This window comes from Alosa sapidissima, chromosome 9, assembly GCF_018492685.1.
Source record: "Alosa sapidissima isolate fAloSap1 chromosome 9, fAloSap1.pri, whole genome shotgun sequence".
Lineage (NCBI taxonomy): Eukaryota > Metazoa > Chordata > Actinopteri > Clupeiformes > Clupeidae > Alosa > Alosa sapidissima.
In genome coordinates this window covers 31,655,275-31,674,594 of record NC_055965.1, presented here as the reverse complement: position 1 = coordinate 31,674,594, position 19,320 = coordinate 31,655,275, and the positions used below count along the sequence as shown (strand labels likewise).

At 41.3% G+C, this 19,320-nt stretch overlaps 3 protein-coding genes across 3 annotated transcripts in view; all 3 read left to right on the top strand.

Moving 5' to 3' along the window:
- Positions 1 to 19,320, top strand: part of LOC121718825 (zinc finger protein 493-like) — a 69,285-nt gene that overhangs the window by 11,671 nt on the left and 38,294 nt on the right.
- Positions 1 to 19,320, top strand: part of LOC121718814 (zinc finger protein 493-like) — a 46,059-nt gene that overhangs the window by 13,418 nt on the left and 13,321 nt on the right. The window contains 1 exon segment of the mRNA XM_042104085.1: positions 2,568 to 3,073. Within this exon segment, the coding sequence (XP_041960019.1) occupies positions 2,568 to 3,073 (506 nt within the window).
- On the top strand, positions 6,243 to 7,625 carry LOC121718949 (piggyBac transposable element-derived protein 3-like). Its single transcript, XM_042104407.1, has 2 exons — positions 6,243 to 6,647; positions 6,706 to 7,625. The coding sequence occupies exons 1-2, from the start codon at positions 6,441 to 6,443 to the stop codon at positions 7,573 to 7,575; spliced, it is 1,077 nt and encodes a 358-aa protein (XP_041960341.1). The 5' UTR covers positions 6,243 to 6,440; the 3' UTR covers positions 7,576 to 7,625.

Here is a 19,320-nt window from a genome sequence, read left to right as displayed (position 1 = left end):
ATTAAATGTCGTCCGTTACATAATTATCTTCCAACAGGTGAAAGCGGAGCATTGCTACCAATGTTATCGAGTGGTTTCAGTCTCTCTCTCGCAGACGCACACACGCATGCATTGCTACCAATGTTATCGAGTGGTTTCAGTCTCTCTCTCGCAGACGCACACACGCATGCATTGCTACCAATGTTATCGAGTGGTTTCAGTCTCTCTCTCGCAGACGCACACACGCATGCATTGCTACCAATGTTATCGAGTGGTTTCAGTCTCTCTCTCGCAGACGCACACACGCGTGCATTGCTACCAATGTTATCGAGTGGTTTCAGTCTCTCTCTCGCAGACGCACACACGCGTGCATTGCTACCAATGTTATCGAGTGGTTTCAGTCTCTCTCTCGCAGACGCACACACGCGTGCATTGCTACCAATGTTATCGAGTGGTTTCAGTCTCTCTCTCGCAGACGCACACACGCGTGCATTGCTACCAATGTTATCGAGTGGTTTCAGTCTCTCTCTCGCAGACGCACACACGCGTGCATTGCTACCAATGTTATCGAGTGGTTTCAGTCTCTCTCTCGCAGACGCACACACGCGTGCATTGCTACCAATGTTATTTAGTGGTTTCAGTCTCTCTCTCGCAGACGCACACACGCATGCATTGCTACCAATGTTATCGAGTGGTTTCAGTCTCTCTCTCGCAGACGCACACACGCATGCATTGCTACCAATGTTATCGAGTGGTTTCAGTCTCTCTCTCGCAGACGCACACACGCATGCATTGCTACCAATGTTATCGAGTGGTTTCAGTCTCTCTCTCGCAGACGCACACACGCATGCATTGCTACCAATGTTATCGAGTGGTTTCAGTCTCTCTCTCGCAGACGCACACACGCATGCATTGCTACCAATGTTATCGAGTGGTTTCAGTCTCTCTCTCGCAGACCCACACACGCATGCATTGAATGAACGCTCATACCACCACTTCATTGTATGCCTAAATGTTTGACGAACCCAAATTAGCAAGTATTTCCTTCGCTACGCTAGAACAAAACTAAAGGTAACTTTAGCTATAGGGCTGTATCAATTTGTCCAAATGAATAGGTCATTGTAGACGTTGTTGTTGTATTATTGCATGTGAATATTGTTATGCTATGTAGGCTACTTTTTTTGCAATGCACCGACCTAAAACCGGGAAATGGACAAATATTGTACACGCGTGAATTTGTTTTTGCGGGGGTGGGTGGGTGTGCGTTGCGTACCATAGCTCTCACTCTCTCTCTCTCTCTCTCACACTCACTCACACACACACACACACACACACACACACACAGTACCTTTCTTAGCCACAGTTAATTTTAGTGGTGAGTACAAACAAGTGTTATGGACATTGTTATGCACATTATTGACTGCAGTTTATTCTCATCAATCTCAGTCCATGAATGAATATTGATTAGTTGTTTACTAATAGGCCTAGAAGTTGCATTTGAAAATGTTACTGTAGTAGGCTGTTTGCTTTTTTATTTCAGCCACACTGTTTTAAAGTGGTTAGGACCATTATTTCACACCAATTTTGAATAAACCATACTGCAATACAGATTTCATGGTTGCACCATGTTCGGCGATTATAAATTCAATGATGTGGCCCTCTATGAAAATGAGTTTGACACCCCTGCTTTAGATCCTTTCACTTTTTTTGGCCCCACTCGGATGCTTTCTTTGACCGGACATTTTTGCTAGTTATTTCTGTGCTAACTCTGATGTTTGACGGACCTCTGACGGACCTATGAGGCCCCCTAGAGGCAATGCCTGGGGCTGCAGCCCACATGGCCCTGTTTGTTAAGCCGGCCCTGGGTCTGAGGACCATGTACGCCAAGTTTCGCGAAGCTCCGGCAAAATTTGTGACCAGTGAAAATGTAGTTTCGCTTTTGATAAAATCCAATATGGCAGAAAGTTTCGTGAAGCTCCGACAAAATTTGTGACCTGTGAAAATTTAGTTTTGCTTTCGATAAAATCCAATATGACAGGAAAATGACAACAAGGATCAGAGACACCATTTTCCACCTTACACTGGTTCCGGCCAGACGTTTTAGAGTTGGAGTGGTGTCGATATTTCAAAAGCTCTAGGAGCAGTTTCTGGCCCCAAAAAACAGGTGAACAGGTATAATAATAAAAAGTTGGAAATTATGGTAGAGAGGATGCATATAGTTTTGAAAATAAAATCTACAGTAACCTACTAACATGACTTCCCTGTCCCAATTGAGTCTCATACCACCTGTGAGTTTCATTGTTGCTGTCATTTTACTTCATGTGCGATGTCACGCTCATCAAATTAATCCCAACCCTGATCACATACTGAACCTTTTTTAATTAAATCAGATCTGATCGAAAACAAAAAGATATTTAATACAAAAAAATGTCATGTGTTCACTGACCTTCTCTGTCTTGTAATGTGTAAGTCATGATTGTACTTCTGCATTTGAATTCTATTTGAAGTTAGATATTTCCTCATCTGCATTTAATTGCTGAATGTGGAACATCTATTGTCATTCTAAGTCTCTATGGTAACTCTTCCAGGTCTATCAGAACACCCACATGTAACGCAACAGAAGATCCATGGACAGAACGATGAACTCAACCTGCAACTCAAAGGAAGGCTGCACCACTGCACGGTCTGCAGGAAGAGTTTTACGACCCTGAGAGAACTCAAGAAACACCAGCAAACACACACTGTTAGGGTGAATGAAAAGGAGAAGTCTCATTGTGAAAAAGCATTTACAACATCCTCACTAGTTAACCAGCACATGCTTACACACACTGCAGAGAAGCCTCATCAATGTGCCCAGTGTGGAAAAGGTTTTTCACATAGTTCAACTCTTAAAAACCACATGCTGATACACACTGTAGAGAAGCCTCATCAATGTTCCCAGTGTGGAAAAGGTTTTTCACACGGCTCAAGTCTTTCACGCCACATGCTTGTACACAAAGGAGTCAGGCCTAGTAAAAGAGACACTGGAGAGAGGCCTCATAATTGTGTCCAGTGCGGGAAATCATTTAGAACATCCCAACATCTTCAACGCCACATTATTACACACACTGGAGAGAAGCCTCATAAATGTGCTCTGTGTAGAAAAGCTTTTTCACAAATTTCACATCTTAAAAACCACATGCTAATACACACTGGAGAGAAGCCTCATAAATGTGTCGACTGCGGGAAAGCATTTTCATGCAGTTCAAATTTTAAAAGCCACTTGCTAATACACACTGGAGAGAAGCTTCACAAATGTGTGCACTGTGGAAAAGCTTTTTTAAAACGTTCAAATCTTAAATGTCACATACTAATACACACTGGAGAGAAGCCTCATACATGTGTCCAGTGTGGAAAAGGTTTTTCACAGATTTCAAGTCTTAAAAGCCATATGGCAATACACACTGGAGATAATTCTTATAAATGGGCCTGTTCTGGAAAAGGATCTCGACAAATTTCAGATCTTAAATTCCATATTTACACCAGAGAGACGCCTCATGAATGTGTCCAGTGTGGAAAAGCATTTGCACACCCTTCACAGCTTAAAACCCATATGCTAACTCACACTGGAGAGAAGCCTCATCAATGTGTCCAGTGTGGAAAAGCTTTTTCAGTAATGTCCAGACTTAAACGTCATATGTTAGTACACACTGGAGAGAAGCCTCATAAATGTAACCAGTGTGGAAAACTATTTACACACCTCCAAACTCTCCGACAACATATGCTAATCCATACGGGAGAGAAGCCTCATAAATGTGTGCATTGTGGAAAAGCATTCAGAACATCCACAAACCTTAGATACCACATGGTTACACATAATGAGCTCTCATAAATATGTCCAGTGTGGAAAAGCTTTCACAGAAATGGCAAGTCTGACATTCCATATACTAACACACAGGAGAGAAGCCCATAAATGTGAATAGACTAATGGAAGATATTTAAGCAAATTATTACACTTAACTTTATGTCGCTTTGGATATAAGCGTCAGCTAAATACATAAATAAACAAATAAATAATGTGTTTATGTATGAAATGTGCACTAAATTCCACGCAAAACTCATCAATAATGCACAAAACAATAAATGGCATGGTATTTGCATGATGCAAATGATTATGTGAAAAAGATTTCATGTAAGTTCTACAACCAAGAAGAGTGAATGCTCAAATTTCAAGTAATCATCATTCACATCATACCATACCATGGCATTGTGTTAGCGTTTCGGATGTGACAGTTTTGCGTGGAATTGCCCATTAGAGATGTTGGAAGACTTGCCCATTAGAGATGTTGGAAGACTTGCCCATTAGAGATGTTGGAAGACTTGGCCATTAGAGATGTTGGAAGACTGGTTTTCCTCTCCTCTTATTGGTGCTCCTGGCTTGCAGCTCATTTGACTTCTACTACTCCACTCCTCTCTTCTCCTCCACTCCTCTCTTCTACTCCACCCCTCTCTTCTCCTCCACTCCTCTCTTCTACTCCACCCCTCTATTCTTCTCCACCCCTCTCTTCTTCTCCTCCACTCCTCTCTTCTACTCCACCCCTCTCTTCTCCTCCACTCCTCTCTTCTACTCCACCCCTCTATTCTTCTCCACCCCTCTCTTCTACTCCTCCACTCCTCTCTTCTACTACTCCACCCCTCTCTTCTTCTACTCCACTCTTCTCTTCTACTCCACTCTCTTCTTCTACTCCACCTCTCTCTTCTACTCTTCTACTACTCCACCCCCTCTACTACTCCACCCCTCTCTTCTTCTCCTCCACTCCTCTCTTCTACTCCACCCCTCTCTTCTTCTCCTCCACTCCTCTCTTCTTCTCCACCCCTCTCTTCTACTCCTCCACTCCTCTCTTCTACTACTCCACCCCTCTCTTCTTCTACTCCACTCTCTTCTTCTACTCCACCTCTCTCTTCTACTCTTCTACTACTCCACCCCCTCTACTACTCCACCCCTCTCTTCTTCTCCTCCACTCCTCTCTTCTACTCCACCCCTCTCTTCTTCTCCTCCACTCCTCTCTTCTTCTCCACTCCTCTCTTCTACTCCACCCCTCTCTTCTTCTACTCGACCCCTCTCTACTATTACTCCACCCCTCTTTTCTACTCCAGTTTGGGCTTGTTTTTATGTCTGTACATGTGCATTCTTGTTTCATGTGGTTTATCTTTCATCTAACTAAATCTTTGTTACTGGTTATCTCATAAGTTATCTTTTTTATTTGGTTATTTAAGCCAAAGTCCTTTTAGGCAAGGCCCTCCACTCGGCGGCCATATAGCAATGCTTTTTGGGCACTCATCGGGCATCCTATTTAGCAGAAATGCTTGTGCGCAAGGCTTCACGACACCAATCTTGCTCTAGCTGCGAGTTCACAACACATGATTGGCACAAAGTCTTCACAACACACCATATGATTGGCTCAATGTATTCACATCACACCACATGATTGGCTCAATGTATTCACATGTCGACGCTTGGCCGAGGGTAGGGGTGTGATATGTGTAGAAAACTGCCATATTGGCGTTACAAACTAACCCCATGCATTTCTATGAAGAACTTTTGGTGTGCTGTGTCTCCTCATTAGAAAGTCTCTGTTTAGGTTGACTGTGTTCAACTGGTATTTAACTGACTCTAGTGTATGGCAAGTATTTGGTTTTACTTTCCGTTTGATTAAATTGATTACATTGAATTATTTACTGTTTAATAAATGTACAATTCATCCACCGTATATCCTTCCTTCCAGTCTCTCTCATGCACACTATTTATTCGTATTGTTTTCATCTTTATATCTGTTGTATCTTTATAAATAGTTGGTGATCCCTAGAACACCACTGCACAGGAAGAAGTTTATTTATTTGTTTACAAGATTGACACATGATGTAAACATTATGTAAACATGCAGAGATAGTGGAGGACATGGAAAACCAAGGTTCAGTGAGAATTCATACAACTGTATATGTATATATTAGTGCTGTCAAACGAATACAATTTTTTTAAAGCTATTTATTTTTATGCAGATCCGAATGAAACCTTCCGTGTGTTACGGCAAGCGCATAAGTGCGCAACCTCACGTCAGAGCTCCCCCAGAGGACAGTGAGGATAGTTGTCTCAGCGATAGTGCAAGCAGCGATGAGGAGTATGTTCCCAAGCCAGGTGATGAAGAGAGCAGCAGTGATGAGGAAAATGTTGTCAAGCCAGGTGAATCAGGATTCAAAATTAGCACCAGCACCTCGCTCTAGGGTCTACTGGTCTAATGCATGTCGTGTAGAGCAGGTGGCTGATGTGATGCCCCGCAACAGGTGGGAAGAAATTAAACATTTCCTTCATTTGAGTGACAACACGACACCCAACAACAGTGACAGGCTGTTCAAAATTAGGCCACTAATTGATTCCCTGCTCCCCAAATTCCAAGCTCTGCCTCAAGATCAGATGTCATTTGATGTCCATTTACGAACAAATTGTGCCATTTAAAGGCAGATCAGTTCTAAAACAATACATCCCCAAAAAGCTGTACAAATGGGGATACAAAATCTTTGTTTTGTGTGACACAAAAGGCCTGGTGCACTCATTTGATGTTTATGCAGGGAAGTCTGATCCTCCACCAGGTTCACAAGACATCGGGGCAAGCGGGAACGTCGTGCTAAAACTTGCACAAGCGGGAACGTCGTGCTAAAACTTGCACAAGCGGGAACGTCGTGCTAAAACTTGCACAAGTTATTGAAGGCTCTGTCAACCACCTGCTGTACTTTGATAACTGGTTTTCCTCGCTCGATTTGTTTGTAGCTCTCGCAAACAGGGGGATACCAGCCCTTGGCACTGCACGGCCAAATCGCCTGCAAGGCTGCAGATTCAGTGAAGACAAAAAACTCAAAAAGAAGGGAAGGGGGACATTTGAGGAGCAACAGGCTGTTGTTGGCCATGTGGAGGTTAGGGCTGTCAAATGGTTTGACAACAGAGGGGTGGTTGTTGCCAGCACTTTTGCAAGTGCCCAGCCTGTTTCCATCACAGAGAGGTGGGACAGAAAGCAAAGGAGGAAAGTGTCTGTGGAATGTCCTAGCATCATCACCCTCTATAAGAAGTTCATGGGTGGTGTTGATGCACTTGATGCCCTAATCGCCTACTACCGCATCCACATTAGGTCTAAGAAGTACTACCACCGATTCTTCTTTCACTTCGTGGACATGGTGGTGGTCAACGGCTGGTTGCTCTATCGGCGTGATTGTGACAATATGAATGTTCCACGGAAGAAGCAGAAGGACTTGCTGGCTTTCAGGCTTTCCATTGCACAGGCCCTCTGCATGCAAGGCAAAGATCTGTCGGCCAAAAAGAGGGGGCGGCCTTCGTCTGACGTGGAGCGAGAGTTCAAGAAGAAGCAGCGCAGGGGACCAACCAAGGCTATTCCCACACAAGATATCCGTGCTGATGCTGTGGGTCACTGGCCGCAAATCGACAGTGTGCGGCAACGCTGCATATTCCCTAAGTGCACGGGCCACACTAGCATCAAGTGTACAAAATGTGATGTTCACCTGTGCCTAAACAAGAACAAAAACTGCTTCTGTGCATTCCACGAGTGAGAAAAATAAAAAAACATCTTTTTTTTACATTTTTGTGCGTGTGTGCATACGTGAGTGTGTGTATGAGTGTATTTCTATGTATGCATGTGTGTCCACGTGTGCGTGCGTGAGTGTGTGCATGTATGTATGCATGTGTGTCCACGTGTGCGTGAATGCGTGCGTGTGTGTGTTTGTATGTATTTATGTGTGTGTCTGTGTGCATACGTGCGTGGGTGAGTGTGTGTGTGTGTGTGTGTGTGGTGAGGTTAACCCTGGGGCTACCCAAGAGGTGTTTCACGGCCCCTGCTCCTTAAATAATTAAAGAGTTTTCTTTAATTATTTAAGGAGCATTGTTTTGTTACATTGTTATATTACAAAGAACAAGACAGTTTTTTCACTGTTACATTACTGTGTTATTGTTATCTTATTAGGCCATCCTTAAAAATATTTTTGTTTCCAGTAACAGCCAAAAAAAAAAAAAAATGGGTCGGTAGGTAGGTCAATATTTTTTTTTTTTCAAGATTCAAAGTAAAAAAAAAAGTTCAATTTTGGTCATGGTGATTACGTAGGAATGAATTTACACAAATGTGCATATCGTGACGTAACTGACTGGGTCTTCAACCCGTGCCTTCATTGCAAACCTCATTCTGATGCAGGTTATATAGACCAGCCTTTCTCAAACTTCTTTGACCTGAGGCAGACTTTTGGGTCATAGGGCTCATCTACATGTAGGCCTACCCAGAAAGAAGGCTACAATAGCTCTTGGCCACGTTATATTGAAATTTGACTATACAATACTCAATGCTATACAGTCTCTGCTCTGTTTCTAAGGAAGTTCCAAAAAACAACGTCGTTCTATTAAGTTTCGTTAAATAAATAAATAGCCTTCCAACAGGTTGAAGCGGAGCTTTGATACCAACGTTATCGATTAGTTTCAGTTTCTCTCGCGCAGACGCGCATTGAATGAATGCTCATACCACCACTTAATTGTAGGGCTCCATGTTCAATGACATCGATAGCAGAAACGTTTGTTTTCTTTTTTCGTCGATCCGCGGTTTCTTGATCAACTGCGCAGCAAATTATCAGATGAAGCACCGGGCCTAATTTCACTTCACGACTCCGCGGACCAGCAGTCTCCATGTTGCGGACCCATATTTTGAGAAATGCTGAATAGACCACAATCAATTTCAATACTCCGACACGGTCACCGCTAAACTAGGGGGAGAAGGGATGAGAAAAGATCTGCCCACAGTTCTTCCAGAACTTCGTGCCAAGTAAAAGCGTTATCAGTTTGTGTGAATGAAACGAAGCGTAGGCCATAGTGTGACATGCGTAAAACCAATGGTGTAGAGATGACGTTTTTTTTTTTTTAAGTGAGCCACGTTTGCATGTAGGCAATTTATATTCACAATACTTGGGCCTACTAAAATAAATATTATTTTATTGCATTTGTATTGGTTGTTTAGAGTAAAAAAAAACAATCGGTCGGTATTAACGCAAGTTTACAACCGGCAAGTCGGTCGGACTAAAAGGGGGAAAAAATAAATATTTGGGTCGGTTCTAAATTGACAGGGTCGGTCGGGTTACGGCAAACGAAAATATTTTTAAGGATGGCCTTATTGACCATTATGCCTGTTGTCGCAAATTTGCAGCATACCAAAATGTCTTTTTATTTTTTGTGCAAAAGTAAAATTAATAATCTCAACGTTATTTACCATCTACTTAAAGGCAAAAACACACATAAAACTACTCTCTTCTACTCCACCCCTCTCTTCTTCTACTCCACCCTTCTCTTCTACTCCACCCCTCTCTTCTACTCCACCCCTCTCTTCTACTCCTCCACCCCTCTCTTCTACTCCACCCCTCTCTTCTACTGCCAGGAGGGATATCAACATTGAAAAATCAAAATTGATAAGGGTTTTCCTAAAGATTTCTTTTGTTTCTCACCCCATACGTGAACAATTCAACATTCTTCTTCTTGATGCTGCCTCTGTTGTCCCAGATTACAAAACTGCTGCACTGACTAAACGAGTTGTGAAAGCTAGATCTAACATGACTGTGTTTAGGCTCCAGATTGGTATCAAATGATCTGCACTTAAAAAAAATCCTCTACAGAAATGCATGGGGCTAGTTTGTAACTGTCTACGCATATCACACTCCTTCCATGGCAAAATGTCGACATGTAAATACATTGAGCCAATCATGTGGTGTGATGTGAATACATTGAGCCAATCATATGGTGTGTTGTGATGACATCGTGCCAATCATGTGTTGTGAACTCGCTGCTGGTGCAAGATTGTTGTCGTGAAGCCTTGCGCACGCGCATTTCTGCCGAATAGGATGCCCGATGAGTGCCCAAAAAGCGTTGCAATATGGCCGCAGAGTGGAGGTACTTGACTAAAAGGACTTTGCTGGAAGGGCAAGGGGTAGCAAAAGGACAACAGTAGAGAGACTGACAGGTCCGATGGTAGGGCTAATGTTATGAGCCTATTAAAGTACGGGATATTTTACTATTTTACTTTTAAAAAAAGTTCAAATGTGTAAGAAACCTGGAAAAAACAGATCTGGCGTTGCAAGGAAGGGCAGGAAGAGGCTTTCCTGATTTTTGGTCTCTCTCCTTCCTCGCATTCATGATTTTTTTCTCTTTCATTCTTATTTTGGGTGTGTTTTCATGTCTGTACATGTGATGCATTCTTGTTTCATCACGTGTGGTCTATCTACCATCTAACTCAATCTTTGTTGTTCTGATGGACATTAACTAGATCTTGAGGTCAATTAAAAGCTGTGGCCGCTGAGGGACAATCGGTCAGAATGTGCACACCAAAATGTTCTTTCAACGGGTTTATTGCAGAAATCCACAGATGGCTGAATCCCAATAAACAGGTCTATGTGTATGGGTGGGTGTGTGTGTGTGTGTGTGTGTGTGGTTCTGCAGGAGATAATAGAAAGAGAGACAATAATCAGCTATGTGCTAGATACAAATAAACATAAGCTACAACATGAGCTATAGCCTATACATGTCTGCTACATGTTATAATAGCAACCTAGCTTAGCTGAACATAGCATGACCTCACCACATTAACATTAACACTACTGATGAATGTGTAACAGGTAAGTATAGCATAATATGGTAAACAAGTCACATAGGCATACATAATAATAAACATGGTACTATTCGACATTCATATGGAATGTGTCCTAACATTATGTGTGGCTAAGTCCACACTTACAGCATAAGCATTTCACTCGCGCTAAACACGCACTCGCGGTAAATGCATGTGTGAATCGCGTGCCTCACGCTTATACGATATTTCTTCAATAACTTGACACATAACATACACCAAACATAATACAGATACTCACTTGGTACTGAACGCACACAAGTAGAAAATACACCTTAAAACACTATAACAAACAATCATTTAAACAGCACACTCAGTCACTTAACGCCAGCTCTCTCTCGCCAGAACTTTCTTCTTCCTCTGTATTAACAACGTTCTGAAGTCCCGGAGGGCAGCGTGCTCTCTGATTGGCTGGTTGGAGGCAAGCAATACGACTGATCTAGAGTCGGCCCTTTGTTACATTTGTTGTTACTGGTTATCTCATGAGTTAACTGTTTTATTTGGTTATCCAAGTTCACTGTGTTCAACTGCCATCTAACCGACTATAGTGTACGGCAAGTATTTGGTTTTACTTTGCGTTTGATTAAATTCATTACATTTAATTATTTACTGTTAAATGTACAATTTAGCCACCATATATTCTCCCTTCCAGTCTCTCTCACACACACACTATTTATTTTGATTTTTATTGTTTTCATCTTTATATCTGTTGTATCTTTAGAAATAGTTGGTGATCCCCAGAACACTACTGCACAGAAAGAAGCGTGTCTAATTGTTTACAAGATTGACACATGATGTAAACATATGTTACATGCCGAGACAGTGGAGGATGGAAATGTGGAGAATTAAGGAACAGCTCAGTGAGAATTCGTACAACCGGCGTATCGTCACAAAGATAAATTTCTCTGCATCATGTCCGGTTTTAGGGAAAAACAAGCTAGCATTATGTCATTGATTTCAATGAGAAAGACAGCTAGTCACATGTTAAAATAACTCCTCACTTCTTGTGTGACAGGCACAAGTAAGATAGCCTAGCTAAATTCCCAGTTTGTTTAGGACACCCTGAATGCTATAGGATACACTGTAGCTTATCAGTGATATGTGGGATTTATGCACCAGGGTAACTCAAGTATATAAATTATGTCTTGTAAATGTTTATTAAATAAATAAATTATGTCTGAAATAAATGTTTTAGAATTTAAATGTGGTGTAAGAGTTATCATCTTGTCTTAGTGAAAATGAGTTGATAAGTAGCCTAGGCTAGTTGAGTTGGTTATTAAACATAAATAATAGCTAAATAAATGTGCTGTTTGTATATGTTATAAAGATACATTTTGCATTCTTTTAAATATGTAGGCCTACAACTTCTTTTCACAGCCACACAATTTAGATTCACCACTATAAAAATCAAAAGAAAAAAAACATTTAAAAGAATGATTCCATTTAAATGTCTAATTTCATATTGTTAAAGTTTACTTTAGCTTTGATAAAATAGTAACGTTTTAAATAAGTAGGCTATTTTTCTTCATTATGAATTGGAAAAGGAATGAATACACTCAGACTTGTATTTTGAAGAATTACGAATGGCCGCCATATTGGAATTTTGATTGTTGTCGCTGGCTCCAACGAGAAACATTTCACGTGCAGTCAGAGTCTACACAGAGAACACGAACGTTTGTAGATGTTGGTTCAAGACATCGGGGTTTCGAACGCGGTTCCACGTCTTATTAGACACAAACACCAAACCCAAGCTGATGGAGCACTAAACTTGCCGGTACGTGTTTTCACAAACAATATGCCAGAGCTAGTTACCCAAACATCGAAAGGGACCGCTGATCTTAACAGCACTAGATTCAAACTTTCTTGAGAGATCAGCAGTTTCTCCCGAAAGTTATGGCTGCCGAGCGCATGAATAATGAAAACGAGCGCCGATTCAGGAATCGAGAGCTGTTATCACAACTGTAGGCTAAGCGCTCTTACAGAAGCCGTGTTCGAATTGTTTACTTACTCACTCATTCACTGTGTTTGCTATATAGGGGCTACGCGAGCGACGTGCTCCCTTTCATAGTCCACGTCGGACGCAAGCAACGCGGGCGATACGTGAAATGCATCGCTCACGCAATAACAGGGGGTAGCAGCAGAGACTTTCTAATAAGGAGACACAGCACTCAAAAAATCCTCCATAGAAATGCATGGGCTTAGTTTGTAACGCCAATATAGCAGTTGTCTACGCATATGTGAATACATTGAGCAAATAATGTGGTGTGTTGTGAAGACATCGTGCCAATCATGTGTTGTGATCTCGCCGCTGGAGCAAGATAGCAGTAGATTGGTGTCGTGAAGCCTTGCGCACGCGCAAATCTGCTGAAACGGATGCCCGATGAGTGCGCAAAAAGCGTTGCCATATGGCTGCAGAGTGGAGGGACTTGCCTAAAAGGACTTTGGTAGCAGTCACTGGTAACTTTGCGGGTGACATTCCGAGTGATATTCAGGCTGTCTGTTAAAGTTACATCCCAAGAGGCTCTTTTGGAGAGCCACGGATCAGTTTTCATTCAGAATCTGTCAAAAGACTCCAAGGACACATGTTGTGTTTAGGAACATGGTAGGCCTACACAATTTATAAATTGTGAATGAATGTGAACTACTGTGCACAGCCCCATGCTTTTCTGACGTGATGAGCATGTTATTAGCAGCGGTTATCTAATAGTTATCTACAAGTCTGAAGTCTCCTCCAAGTGACAATCATATTATACATGAATAGCATGTAGCCTACGATGCGGAGAAAGATAAGCTATAAGAATATTTTTTACTCTTAGCTGGCCATTGTATCCAAACCTTCTGTAAATATAACACTTGACGTAATGTACAATACTTGCAGTGTCGCCCCCATCTACAGCGCATAGTATTGCATGCATCGGCGCGTCGCGTATCAAAAAACTGCTACGCATTGATGCATAATGGCGGCTGAAGCGTAGCGATGCGTAGCCTTGCGGACGCGTATGCGTACTAATGAGTTGACTCTGTAAGAACCCTAACAGCGAGCACAGAGATGACGTTTGCTTCAGGCCGCACACCGGCATTGTCTTCTGCTCTGGGCCATACAGAGACCTTTTGAGTCTCTCATCAGAGTGAGATTGAAGAAGAGTTTTGAAAGAGGAAGACACCTGTGTGTGTATACATCACTGAGGAAATGGTTCGTGTTTGTGCATTTCCCAATTGTGAAAACCGAATGAGAAAATACAACGGGTTGAGCTTTCACCGGCTACCATTCAAGGAATTGGATACATTGCAGTTGTGGCTGACCGTACTTCACCTTGATGTGCAAACTCCGTTAGATGTGCTGCGTGAGAAAGATTACCGTGTATGCGGCGATCATTTTGACAAAGGGGACTTCTACGACCAATCAAATAAAAAACGGCACAGTTATCTGAAGAAAAATTGTATTCCATGACCGAAGACTTCAGCTGCAGACACCATTGAGGTAATGTATTATCTTCCCAAGTTCATGTTTCTATTGTCCTTCGAAGTCTAGCATAGCCTACAAGGCTACATGATTGTGTTGTTTTGCAGACATTTAATGTGATGTTGAGGTTATGGGGTTTTGTCAATTGCAAAAACACAAAGTTTATAATGTTTTGCCACACCATTTGAGTTAAACTAGCACGGTGGTGTCTCGTAGGGAACCAACTCTTGTTCCATTGGTCTTGGAATGGTTTTCTGAGTGTGTTCTAACCCCAAATGTGGTTTAATACTATATTGGGGTTAGAACGTGGTTTAATACTATATTGGGGTTAGAACGTGGTTTAAGCTTAATACTATATTGGGGTTAAAAATGGCCAGATTGCCCCTTTAAGTCCCATAGACTTAGTAGGGATGTCCCGGTAAAACGGTTTTACAATTAACCACGGTGTAAAACGTCACGGTTAATAAATCGTGACGGCTCACTTACACCGCCTGTGGTCAAAATTAATCCAAGACAACTGGTGTGAGACTGCAGCTTTATTCACGACGCCGGGAGAATGTTACCCACATGAAATGTCAAAGTAACAAGCCCACACATCTGTGGGTGAAGCCAACTCTTATACCTTATCCCACACCCATGGAAAATCACAAGTTGTCGCCCTCCATTAATCACTTAACCTTCTAGTATTTTAACAGAGATACGAAATGTTTACAACCCCACTTAACCATCTGGTGTATTGACAAAGATAAGAAATGTTCATGACCCCGCATCCTGGGGTTACCCAAATACGCTGACACAAGGGTTAAGTTAACCAAACATTCTAACCTAGGAGTTGCAAAAGACACATGGGTCAGAGTAGGGTGATGGCAATTAGATTTCACTACATGTATGTAAGGTATACTAAACATTCAATGAGAGACATATAAAATTTATCCCACATATTCCCCCCTGTGGAGCTGTAAAGCTACATGTTTAATACAGTACTCTACATGTGTATATACTAACACAACTAGTCTAATCAACCTTATATTTAAACCTACCAAACAATGATTAAAATTCACTTCTAACACTTAATCAGATTATTGCAGTTCTAAATCTAAATTACAAAGGGAAAACAGAAAATGAAAAACACAGTTACATCATCATCATTTAAACCAGGTACATCGGGTCAGACTACTTTGTACACTTCTTTTACTAACATGTTTCCTCTATCTCAGTATCTGGTGTTTCCCTAAATGGGAAGATGTCTTCATACATTCCAGTCGCAGTAACCGATACATAATTTGTCACTGTGGTCTGTCTGTTTAGAGCTCTACATATACAAGCTAATGTGAACTTTCCTATAAGAAGTACTATAAGGACAACCACCACAGGGACAAGGAATGGTAATCCAATTCGTAACATTCCCATCAGGATGTTTGAGGCAGTTGTACCAAATCTTTTCTCAAAGTCCTCCAGAAACATATCAAAAGCAATAAGTGGAGGTGGATCTGGCACAGCTTTTCGGATGTCTTCAATATATTGGGTGATATTGTTGTACTCATCTGGCACTAAGAAGCAACATGAGGTCTCAACAACCTGACACAAACCCCCTTGCTCTGCTAACAACATATCTAGGGCCATTCTATGGGCTACTAGCTCAGTTCGCATATATTTTACTTCCTCATTCAGCATCGAAAGAGCTGCTGCTGTTTCATTCGCTACACTTTGCAGGTGATAAGCTAGTCCGTTAATTTTTTGTAAAGCTGCTACTACACCACCCCAGAGAGAAAAAGTCCAACCCACAGTAGCTCCTTGTCCTGTCCATGGGTCTGCTATAACATATCCTTTCCAGTTACTCATACCTCCTGATGTATAAGTCATCTCTCTTTTCTCTCTATGGGTAAATCTAGTAGATTGTTTTTGATTAGAATATTTTCCATGTAAAATCCACATTGTAGGAGCAATAGCAGCTATGTAACAGGTTCCTACAGCATTAGAGGCCAGTATGAATATGCCATTTTACCACACACCCAATACATGCCCATGGGAAGCGCAAAATTGAAGTTTGGACTTGGAACACTGCTATACCTTATGAGTGGAAAATAGTTCCCTCCCAGCCAAATCTCATGTTCACTTTGGCTATCAGCCGAATTAAGTTGATCATAATTTGCTTTGAGATAATATTGGCATTTACTATGTCCTAATTGTTTCCTTATCATTTTATCTTTGCCAGAGGACCTAACAGACAAACACACAAAACCTTTAGTAGCAGGCACCTGCATAGTTTCTAAGTTCCATCCAGATACTCTCAAAGGAAATCCACTATTATTACAAATGGTATAAGGTTTTGCTGCTTGAGGTATTGCTTGTCCTTTTGTGATTGACACAGGCCAATAGTCTTTATACTTTGCATTTGCCTCAGAGTTAATCCACCCTAATTTTCTTTTTGACCACTCTCCTGTTTCATTTAACCACACTGAATCCATTAAGGTCAACATAACATTCAAGGATGAGCCATGCAAGAATTTCTCTATGTTTTCTAACCCTACTTCTGAAAGACATTTAGGGCTAGTACATAGTCTGGCGGCTGCACATACAGAGTCCTGTAAAGTGCGATATGGAAATACTCGCACCTGAAAAGATTTGTCTTGGCATACCCAACATGTGTCATTATTTCCTGTTAATGTTGTTTTGGCACAAAAGGCTAACTCACATACTTTATTGTTACCACACACTTCATCCTTAAGGGAGGAAGTTATAACCCTTAGATGAAGAATAAGCACAACAATCACCAACATCTCGTCTTCTCAGTTATTCAAAACCAAAATAAAACCTAATCCTAGTCTTCAACAGCAGAGCTGACTTGGGTGGTTTAGTCCCTCCTCAGGTTACTGTCCAAATAAAATTAAATCAAAACAACTAACTTGTAACGTTTATCTAGCTAAACTGAGAAAGAATATTCTTATATGATGCTAGTGATATTTTATTAATCCTCTTCAAAGTATGTATTCTTCAGCCTATTGCAAAAAATGTGTTTGTCAATCCTCTCGTGCAACCACGTGTTGGTTATGATACTCAGTTCAGTCCATGTATTGTTCCGGATTCTTCACCACTCTACAGTGTTCAGATGGTGGGTGATGTCCTTCCTTGACTCTCATTGTAGGTGCAACATCAATTTTTAGACACATAATGCACCTTGCACAATACATGGCTGCTACTGAAGTGAATCCTAGTGTAAAATATATTTTCTCTTCTGTCTATGTCATAGTATTTGCATGGTCTAAGCCACTGATAGTTTAGCAATAATATGGAAACAAGATCTTGGAAAAACCGGTCTGTCTGTCGGTGTATGTACTGTACCCACAGACCATGTGTTCTGTCCTTACAATTCTTCCATTTCCATCTTTCCTTATTATCTGATGCTTTTATGCTTCCTTTAAAGCCTCTTCAGATGTAACTACATCTGGTATTTGTAAATTCAGAAATGTGGTTTCAAAAAGTTTGGTGATATTCTCTGCACTCCCCCCTGCGCGGCTCTCTTTCTGTAGCTGCCGCGTCAGCCTTCCTATTGCTCCAGCTGATAACATCTGTATTTGCAGAGTGGGCTGCACATTTTAAGACAGCCACAGATGTAGGGAGTTGAATGGCATTTAACAATATTGCTATCCAATTTTTATGTTGTACGGGTTTGTCTGTAGATGTGATCATGCAAAATTCCCCAGTTATAATGACTATATATATAAATACAAATTTATTCCCATTTGCTTAAATACATGCCCTGAATAGGGCTACCAATTCATCTGCTTGGACAGAAATAATATCTAGGAGAGAGTGAGAGTAAACCACATCAAATTGATTCACTACAGAGTAGCCAGTCCCTACCTCTCCGGACTCCAAACGCATAGATTAGCCTAATAAACAATGTTAGGATTTGACAAAGGTGTTAGAAATGTCAGAGCTAAGTTTAGTGTACATAGAGACACCTTCACCACAATCATGCAAGAGCCACAGGGTTAATACCACATGCTGATATATAGATACAGGATTTTAAGTTTTTTCTTTTAGAAGCAGTGAGTGTACTTCATGTGGGACATGTACAGTTAGTGAATGTAACAACACAACGTCAGCACAGCTACCACTTGACTTGCAGCTGCTGCCACATCTATCCTCTCACTACTGCATCTAATTGCTTAGATAAATAAGCCACTGGTCTGTGCTGACCCCCATGCTGTTGACATAACACCTCTGACATGTACCCTGCTTTTTCACACACCAATAAATCATAGTCAACAAGTCAAGTAAGTCATAGTAGGCAAGAGCTGAAGCTGAGGCTAATGCCTATTTCAAATATGTAAAGGTCTTATCATAATTGTCAGTCCAAGTTTTTTTTACATGTATTTGCACATGCTTGGAGAGGCTGTGCCTCTCTGTTTAATTTAGAATCCAAGCACGGTAGTAGCCAATCATTCCTAGGAAGCAAAACTTTTGCTGCTTTGTCTCGGGTCTGGGACAACAAGCAGTTATTGCTGAGATGCGAGATGCATCTAGGGCCCGACAGCCAGGAGTGAGTATATGACCCAAGTACTTCACTCTCTCTTGACAGAGTTGCAACTTTTGTTTGGAGACTTTCAGTCTCACACTGGCCAGGAATGTTAATTTTGCCACAGTGTCAATTTGGCACACCTCACTCGACGGACTTCTTAGTAAAACATTATCGACATAGGTGATAATAGGCTTGATATAAGCAGAATTAATTTTTTTTAGAGGCAAGATACCAGAGCTTCGTTTGAAACGGCCCCTGACTCTGTGTATCTTTGTGGCAAATGTGGCAAAATACCTTATCCTTTGAAAATAAACGCAAATCAAAACTAAAATATGGATCCGCTCGAATTGTAACTTATGCATTTTTCTATCAATTACAGAGAAACACGTTGCATTCTGAGTCAACCTTGAGTCACAACCACCTCCTGTTGTGCAGAGAGGGAAAGCTGCTCAAAGATCTGTCTCTGCACAGGGGTGACTTTAACAAAAACACTAAACACAAAAAATGATGTATTTTGTGATGATAATACATGACCCAAAGTGTGTTGGACATGCGTCCAATCTTTGGCATTTACCACACCTCAACTAAATAAAAATCAACATGGGGATAATAATATTGAGTTTGCAAACAAATATGTCAGACCAGGTGACAGGTCT